The sequence below is a fragment of the Coregonus clupeaformis genome, unplaced genomic scaffold (genome assembly GCF_020615455.1).
Source record: "Coregonus clupeaformis isolate EN_2021a unplaced genomic scaffold, ASM2061545v1 scaf1395, whole genome shotgun sequence".
Lineage (NCBI taxonomy): Eukaryota > Metazoa > Chordata > Actinopteri > Salmoniformes > Salmonidae > Coregonus > Coregonus clupeaformis.
The window spans coordinates 37,501-48,160 of record NW_025534849.1 but is presented as its reverse complement, the minus strand read 5'-3'; the positions used below and the strand labels follow the sequence as shown (position 1 = coordinate 48,160).

General features: G+C 35.2%; 1 protein-coding gene across 1 annotated transcript in view; it reads right to left on the bottom strand.

Annotated features, from left to right (window-relative positions):
- Window positions 1-1,033: 1,033 nt before the first annotated feature.
- The window catches only part of LOC123486975 (phosphomannomutase 2-like), a 20,175-nt gene continuing 10,548 nt past the window's right edge, over window positions 1,034-10,660 (bottom strand). The window contains exons 7-8 of the mRNA XM_045218135.1: window positions 10,511-10,626; window positions 1,034-1,461 (exon numbers count right to left, since the gene is read on the bottom strand). Of these exons, the coding sequence (XP_045074070.1) occupies window positions 1,357-1,461; window positions 10,511-10,626 (221 nt within the window). The 3' untranslated portion in view covers window positions 1,034-1,356. The remainder of the gene's footprint in view (window positions 1,462-10,510; window positions 10,627-10,660) is intronic.

Here is a 10,660-nt window from a genome sequence, read left to right as displayed (position 1 = left end):
AAACCTTAATGACTTGGAGAAGATCTGCAAAGAGGAATGGGACAAAAACCCTCCTGAGATGTGTGCAAACCTGGTGGCCAACTACAAGAAACGTCTGACCAAGTCATGTTTTGCAGAGGGGTCAAATACTTATTTCCCTCATTTAAAATGCAAATCAATTTATAACATTTTTGACATGCGTTTTTCTGGATTTTTTTGTTGTTATTCTGTCTCTAACTGTTCAAATAAACCTACCATTAAAATTATAGACTGATCATGTCTTTGTCAGTGGGCAAACGTACAAAATCAGCAGGGGATCAAATACTTTTTTCCCTCACTGTATGTTTGACCAGTGGTATGAAGCTGTGGCTTGGAGGATTGTTTCTTTCTACTATGCAATGTATTCTCAGTCAATTTGGTGATGTGCTTTTTCCCCTGTTCAGTGAAACGATGTAATGTATTCTCAGCCAATTTGGTGATGTGCGTTTTCCCCTGTTCAGTGAAACGATGTAATGTATTCTCAGTCAATTTGGTGATGTGCTTTTTCCCCTGTTCAGAGAAATTAGCCATTGAAGTATTTTCCACCATAAATAAGTGTGAAAGTACCAGGTTTTGCCCCCTCGATGCTGCGTTTCCTGCCACACCATTTCATCCATTTCGCTGGTCTCTTGTTTTTATTAAATGAAACAATTTCTTTGCAACTTTGGGTAGAAAACCAATAGCTTTTGCTCATGATAAAAATACATTGTGTGGACATCCTCACAAGTCAAGCCAGTCCTCTATGAAAGCACATCAGTTTGTCGTTCTCCTAGGCGTAATCTGTGTCCAGGAAACGGCCCCTCCTGTGTGTGGTTTATTCCCTTCAATAAACGTCTGGATTAGTTAGAACATTCCTGGCGAACAAGAAAACCATTAGGCTACAGCAGTTCTAATGGTCTCTAATGGTCTCTAATGGTCTCCAATGGTAAAGGTCCCAAACACACTGTATAATGTTTTGTAATGGTATTGGGTTGGGTTTAATGGTACATGTCACCAATCACACAGCATATAGAGATGTTTTCTAAGGTGTTTATTGAAAAACATAACTACCATACAATGGTTTATAATAAAAAAGTTCCCAGCGGACAAAACCATTTGTTTTCTAAACAGAGGTGTCACCAAAGCGGTGTTGTATGCATTAGGTCACTCCAAGCCAACTTTCAAAGATGCATTTTTTCAAGTTATCAAAAATGACAACTATGACAAACGTGGCCATGTGCATGACAATGAATCATTACCCATAATTCCATAATAGCCCTAATGGTCACCTGATCACATGGTAGGGCAGGAAGAGAGGCTGTCCCTTTGGCACTTTAGAAATCTAATCCCTGTTGTGTGTCAGTGGAAGAACAGGTCTTGACAGATGCGTTGTGTATCTTCAGGGCAGGTGACTTCATGTCCGATGGTTCTGGGATCTGCAAATATCTCATAGTCGTTTCCTCCCTAAAACACAACATTAATATTAATATATCATAGTCGTTTCCACCCTAAAGCACAGCATCAACATTAATATATCATATTGTTTCCTCCCTAAAACACAACATTAATATATCATATCGTTTCCTCCCTAAAGCACAGCATCAACATTAATATATCATATTGTTTCCTCCCTAAAGCACAGCATCAACATTAATATATCATAGTCGTTTCCTCCCTAAAGCACAGCATCAACATTAATATATCATATTGTTTCCTCCCTAAAACACAGCATCAACATTAATATATCATATTGTTTCCTCCCTAAAACACAACATTAATATATCATATTGTTTCCTCCCTAAAACACAACATCAACATTAATATATCATATTGTTTCCTCCCTAAAGCACAACATCAACATTAATATATCATATTGTTTCCTCCCTAAAGCACAACATTAATATATCATATTGTTTCCTCCCTAAAGCACAGCATCAACATTAATATATCATATCGTTTCCTCCCTAAAGCACAACATCAACATTAATATATCATATTGTTTCCTCCCTAAAGCACAACATTAATATATCATATTGTTTCCTCCCTAAAGCACAGCATCAACATTAATATATCATATCGTTTCCTCCCTAAAGCACAACATCAACATTAATATATCATATTGTTTCCTCCCTAAAGCACAGCATCAACATTAATATATCATATTGTTTCCTCCCTAAAGCACAACATCAACATTAATATATCATATTGTTTCCTCCCTAAAGCACAACATTAATATATCATATTGTTTCCTCCCTAAAGCACAGCATCAACATTAATATATCATATCGTTTCCTCCCTAAAACACAGCATTAATATATCATATTGTTTCCTCCCTAAAGCACAACATCAACATTAATATATCATAGTCGTTTCCTCCCTAAAGCACAACATTAATATATCATATTGTTTCCTCCCTAAAGCACAACATCAACATTAATATATCATATTGTTTCCTCCCTAAAACACAACATTAATATATCATATTGTTTCCTCCCTAAAACACAACATCAACATTAATATATCATATTGTTTCCTCCCTAAAACACAACATTAATATATCATATTGTTTCCTCCTAAAGCACAACATCAACATTAATATATCATATTGTTTCCTCCCCTAAAACACAACATCAACATTAATATATCATATTGTTTCCTCCCTAAAGCACAACATCAACATTAATATATCATATTGTTTCCTCCCTAAAACACAACATTAATATATCATATTGTTTCTCCCTAAAACACAGCATCAACATTAATATATCATATTGTTTCCTCCCTAAAGCACAACATCAACATTAATATATCATATTGTTTCCTCCCTAAAACACAACATTAATATATCATATTGTTTCCTCCCTAAAACACAGCATCAACATTAATATATCATATTGTTTCCTCCCTAAAGCACAACATCAACATTAATATATCATATTGTTTCCTCCCTAAAGCACAACATCAACATTAATATATCATATTGTTTCCTCCCTAAAGCACAACATCAACATTAATATATCATATTGTTTCCTCCCTAAAGCACAACATCAACATTAATATATCATATTGTTTCCTCCCTAAAACACAACATCAACATTAATATATCATATTGTTTCCTCCTAAAGCACAACATCAACATTAATATATCATATTGTTTCCTCCCTAAAACACAGCATCAACATTAATATATCATATTGTTTCCTCCCTAAAACACAGCATCAACATTAATATATCATATTGTTTCCTCCTAAAACACAGCATCAACATTAATATATCATATTGTTTCCTCCCTAAAGCACAACATTAATATATCATATTGTTTCCTCCCTAAAGCACAACATCAACATTAATATATCATATTGTTTCCTCCCTAAAACACAGCATCAACATTAATATATCATATCGTTTCCTCCCTAAAGCACAACATCAACATTAATATATCATATTGTTTCCTCCCTAAAGCACAGCATCAACATTAATATATCATATTGTTTCCTCCCTAAAGCACAACATCAACATTAATATATCATATTGTTTCCTCCCTAAAACACAACATTAATATATCATATTGTTTCCTCCCTAAAACACAACATCAACATTAATATATCATATTGTTTCCTCCCTAAAGCACAACATCAACATTAATATATCATATTGTTTCCTCCCTAAAACACAACATCAACATTAATATATCATATTGCTTCCTCCCTAAAACACAACATCAACATTAATATATCATATTGTTTCCTCCCTAAAGCACAACATTAATATATCATATTGTTTCCTCCCTAAAGCACAACATCAACATTAATATATCATATTGTTTCCTCCCTAAAACACAACATTAATATATCATATTGTTTCCTCCCTAAAACACAACATCAACATTAATATATCATATTGTTTCCTCCCTAAAGCACAACATCAACATTAATATATCATATCGTTTCCTCCCTAAAGCACAACATCAACATTAATATATCATATTGTTTCCTCCCTAAAGCACAACATCAACATTAATATATCATATCGTTTCCTCCTAAAGCACAACATCAACATTAATATATCATATTGTTTCCTCCCTAAAGCACAACATCAACATTAATATATCATATTGTTTCCTCCCTAAAGCACAACATCAACATTAATATATCATATCGTTTCCTCCCTAAAGCACAACATCAACATTAATATATCATATTGTTTCCTCCTAAAACACAACATTAATATATCATATTGTTTCCTCCCTAAAACACAACATCAACATTAATATATCATATTGTTTCCTCCCTAAAACACAACATCAACATTAATATATCATATTGTTTCCTCCCTAAAGCACAACATCAACATTAATATATCATATCGTTTCCTCCCTAAAGCACAACATCAACATTAATATATCATATTGTTTCCTCCCTAAAACACAACATTAATATATCATATTGTTTCCTCCCTAAAACACAACATCAACATTAATATATCATATTGTTTCCTCCCTAAAACACAACATCAACATTAATATATCATATTGTTTCCTCCCTAAAACACAACATTAATATATCATATCGTTTCCTCCCTAAAGCACAACATTAATATATCATATTGTTTCCTCCCTAAAACACAACATTAATATATCATATCGTTTCCTCCCTAAAGCACAACATTAATATATCATATTGTTTCCTCCCTAAAACACAACATCAACATTAATATATCATATTGTTTCCTCCCTAAAACACAACATCAACATTAATATATCATATTGTTTCCTCCCTAAAACACAACATTAATATATCATATCGTTTCCTCCCTAAAGCACAACATTAATATATCATATTGTTTCCTCCCTAAAACACAACATTAATATATCATATTGTTTCCTCCCTAAAACACAGCATCAACATTAATATATCATATCGTTTCCACCCTAAAGCACAGCATCAACATTAATATATCATATTGTTTCCTCCCTAAAACACAACATTAATATATCATATCGTTTCCTCCCTAAAGCACAGCATCAACATTAATATATCATATTGTTTCCTCCCTAAAGCACAGCATCAACATTAATATATCATAGTCGTTTCCTCCCTAAAGCACAGCATCAACATTAATATATCATATTGTTTCCTCCCTAAAACACAGCATCAACATTAATATATCATATCGTTTCCACCCTAAAGCACAGCATCAACATTAATATATCATATTGTTTCCTCCCTAAAACACAACATTAATATATCATATCGTTTCCTCCCTAAAGCACAGCATCAACATTAATATATCATATTGTTTCCTCCCTAAAGCACAGCATCAACATTAATATATCATAGTCGTTTCCTCCCTAAAGCACAGCATCAACATTAATATATCATATTGTTTCCTCCCTAAAACACAGCATCAACATTAATATATCATATTGTTTCCTCCCTAAAACACAACATTAATATATCATATTGTTTCCTCCCTAAAACACAACATCAACATTAATATATCATATTGTTTCCTCCCTAAAGCACAACATCAACATTAATATATCATATTGTTTCCTCCCTAAAGCACAACATTAATATATCATATTGTTTCCTCCCTAAAGCACAGCATCAACATTAATATATCATATCGTTTCCCCCTAAAGCACAACATCAACATTAATATATCATATTGTTTCCCCCTAAAGCACAGCATCAACATTAATATATCATATTGTTTCCTCCCTAAAGCACAACATCAACATTAATATATCATATTGTTTCCTCCCTAAAGCACAACATTAATATATCATATTGTTTCCTCCCTAAAGCACAGCATCAACATTAATATATCATATCGTTTCCTCCCTAAAACACAGCATTAATATATCATATTGTTTCCTCCCTAAAGCACAACATCAACATTAATATATCATAGTCGTTTCCTCCCTAAAGCACAACATTAATATATCATATTGTTTCCTCCCTAAAGCACAACATCAACATTAATATATCATATTGTTTCCTCCCTAAAACACAACATTAATATATCATATTGTTTCCTCCCTAAAACACAACATCAACATTAATATATCATATTGTTTCCTCCCTAAAACACAACATTAATATATCATATTGTTTCCTCCCTAAAGCACAACATCAACATTAATATATCATATTGTTTCCTCCCTAAAACACAACATCAACATTAATATATCATATTGTTTCCTCCCTAAAGCACAACATCAACATTAATATATCATATTGTTTCCTCCCTAAAACACAACATTAATATATCATATTGTTTCCTCCCTAAAACACAGCATCAACATTAATATATCATATTGTTTCCTCCCTAAAGCACAACATCAACATTAATATATCATATTGTTTCCTCCCTAAAACACAACATTAATATATCATATTGTTTCCTCCCTAAAACACAGCATCAACATTAATATATCATATTGTTTCCTCCCTAAAGCACAACATCAACATTAATATATCATATTGTTTCCTCCTGAAGCACAACATCAACATTAATATATCATATTGTTTCCTCCTAAAGCACAACATCAACATTAATATATCATATTGTTTCCTCCCTAAAGCACAACATCAACATTAATATATCATATTGTTTCCTCCCTAAAACACAACATCAACATTAATATATCATATTGTTTCCTCCCTAAAGCACAACATCAACATTAATATATCATATTGTTTCCTCCCTAAAACACAGCATCAACATTAATATATCATATTGTTTCCTCCCTAAAACACAGCATCAACATTAATATATCATATTGTTTCCTCCCTAAAACACAGCATCAACATTAATATATCATATTGTTTCCTCCCTAAAGCACAACATTAATATATCATATTGTTTCCTCCCTAAAGCACAACATCAACATTAATATATCATATTGTTTCCTCCCTAAAACACAACATTAATATATCATATTGTTTCCTCCCTAAAACACAGCATCAACATTAATATATCATATCGTTTCCTCCCTAAAGCACAACATCAACATTAATATATCATATTGTTTCCTCCCTAAAGCACAGCATCAACATTAATATATCATATTGTTTCCTCCCTAAAGCACAACATCAACATTAATATATCATATTGTTTCCTCCCTAAAACACAACATTAATATATCATATTGTTTCCTCCCTAAAACACAACATCAACATTAATATATCATATTGTTTCCTCCCTAAAGCACAACATCAACATTAATATATCATATTGTTTCCTCCCTAAAACACAACATCAACATTAATATATCATATTGCTTCCTCCCTAAAACACAACATCAACATTAATATATCATATTGTTTCCTCCCTAAAGCACAACATTAATATATCATATTGTTTCCTCCCTAAAGCACAACATCAACATTAATATATCATATTGTTTCCTCCTAAAACACAACATTAATATATCATATTGTTTCCTCCCTAAAGCACAACATCAACATTAATATATCATATTGTTTCCTCCCTAAACACAACATTAATATATCATATTGTTTCCTCCCTAAAGCACAGCATCAACATTAATATATCATATTGTTTCCTCCCTAAAACACAACATCAACATTAATATATCATATTGTTTCCTCCCTAAAGCACAACATCAACATTAATATATCATATCGTTTCCTCCCTAAAGCACAACATCAACATTAATATATCATATTGTTTCCTCCCTAAAGCACAACATCAACATTAATATATCATATCGTTTCCTCCCTAAAGCACAACATCAACATTAATATATCATATTGTTTCCTCCCTAAAGCACAACATCAACATTAATATATCATATTGTTTCCTCCCTAAAGCACAACATCAACATTAATATATCATATCGTTTCCTCCCTAAAGCACAACATCAACATTAATATATCATATTGTTTCCTCCCTAAAACACAACATTAATATATCATATTGTTTCCTCCCTAAAACACAACATCAACATTAATATATCATATTGTTTCCTCCCTAAAACACAACATCAACATTAATATATCATATTGTTTCCTCCCTAAAGCACAACATCAACATTAATATATCATATTGTTTCCTCCCTAAAACACAGCATCAACATTAATATATCATATTGTTTCCTCCCTAAAGCACAACATCAACATTAATATATCATATTGTTTCCTCCCTAAAGCACAACATCAACATATCATATTACACCAGCTCTGACGCTCGTCGGATGTGGCAGGGCTTGAAAACTATTACAGACTACAAAGGGAAGCACAGCCGCGAGCTGCCCAGTGACACAAGACTTCCAGACGAGCTAAACCACTTCTATGCTCGCTTCGAGGCAAGCAACACTGAAGCATGCATGAGAGCACCAGCTGTTCCGGATGACTATGTGATCATGCTCTCCGTAGCCGATGTGAGTAAGACTTTTAAGCAGGTCAACATTCACAAGGCCGCAGGGCCAGATGGATTACCAGGATGTGTACTCCGAGCATGTGCTGACCAACTGACAAGTGTCTTCGCTGACATTTTCAACATGTCCCTGACTGAGTCTGTAATACCAACATGTTTCAAGCAGACCACTATAGTCCCCGTGCCCAAGGACACTAAGATAACCTGCCTAAATGACTACCGACCCGTAGCACTGACGTCTGTAGCCATGAAGTGCTTTGAAAGGCTGGTCATGGCTCACATCAACACCATTATCCCAGAAACCCTAGACCCACTCCAATTTGCATACCGCCCCAACAGATCCACAGATGCAATCTCTATTGCACTCCACACTGCCCTTTCCCACCTGGACAAGAGGAACACCTACGTGAGAATGCTATTCATTGACTACAGCTCAGCATTCAACAACATAGTGCCCTCAAAGCTCATCACTAAGCTAAGGATCCAGGGACTAAACACCTCCCTCTGCAACTGGATCCTGGACTTCCTGACGGGCCGCCCCCAGGTGGTAAGGGTAGGTAACAACACATCTGCCACACTGATCCTCAACACAGGGGCCCCTCAGGGGTGCGTGCTCAGTCCCCTCCTGTACTCCCTGTTCACCCATGACTGCATGGCCAGGCACGACTCCAACACCATCATTAAGTTTGCCGATAACACAACAGTGGTAGGCCTGATCACCGACAACGATGAGAAAGCCTATAGGGAGGAGGTCAGAGACCTGGCCGTGTGGTGCCAGGACAACAACCTCTCCCTCAACGTGATCAAGACAAAGGAGATGATTGTGGACTACAGGAAAAAAAGTGGACCGAGCATGCCCCCATTCTCATCGACGGGGCTGTAGTGGAACAGGTTGAGAGCTTCAAGTTCCTTGGTGTCCACATCACCAACAAACTATCATGGTCCAAACACACCAAGACAGTCGTGAAGAGGGCACGACAAAGCCTCTTCCCCCTCAGGAGACTGAAAAGATTTGGCATGGGTCCTCAGATCCTCAAAACGTTATACAGCTGCACCATTGAGAGCATCCTGACTGGTTGCATCACCGCCTGGTATGGCAACTGCTTGGCCTCCGACCGCAAGGCACTACAGAGGGTAGTGCGTACGGCCCAGTACATCACTGGGGCCAAGCTTCCTGCCATCCAGGACCTCTATACCAGGCGGTGTCAGAGGAAGGCCCTCAAAATTGTCAAAGACTCCAGCCACCCTAGTCATAGACTGTTCTCTCTGCTACCGCACGGCAAGCGGTACCGGAGTGCCAAGTCTAGGTCCGAAAGACTTCTCAACAGCTTCTACCCCCAAGCCATAAGACTCCTGAACAGCTAATCATGGCTACCCGGACTATTTGCACTGCCCATTATTAAGCTATAACGTGGTTGTCATTATAACGTGGTTGTCATTATAAAGCTATAACGTGGTTGTCATTATAACGTGGTTGTCATTATAACGCTATAACGTGGTTGTCAATATAACGTGGTTGTCATTATAAAGCTATAACGTGGTTGTCATTATAAAGCTATAACGTGGTTGTCATTATAACGTGGTTGTCATTATAAAGCTATAACGTGGTTGTCATTATAAAGCTATAACGTGGTTGTCATTATAAAGCTATAACGTGGTTGTCATTATAAAGCTATAACGTGGTTGTCATTATAACGTGGTTGTCATTATAAAGCTATAACGTGGTTGTCATTATAAAGCTATAACGTGGTTGTCATTATAAAGCTATAACGTGGTTGTCATTATAAAGCTATAACGTGGTTGTCATTATAAAGCTATAACGTGGTTGTCATTATAAAGCTATAACGTGGTTGTCATTATAAAGCTATAACATGGTTGTCATTATAACGTGGTTGTCATTATAAAGCTATAATGTGGTTGTCATTATAAAGCTATAACGTGGTTGTCATTATAACGTGGTTGTCATTATAACGTGGTTGTCATCATAAATCTATAACGTGGTTGTCATTATAAAGCTATAACGTGGTTGTCATTATAACGTGGTTGTCATTATAAAGCTATAACGTGGTTGTCATTATAACGTGGTTGTCATCATAAAGCTACTTACAGGTTTAGTTTTGTCTCCAAAGAAGTGTATGGTTTTATAGGAGTCTTTCTCAACCAGGCCCAGACAGTAACGCTTGTCCCAGCCTTCTGGGAACACATCAAAACTGATCTGACCACCTGCAGAGAGGAGGGAGAGAGGGAGAGAGGGAGA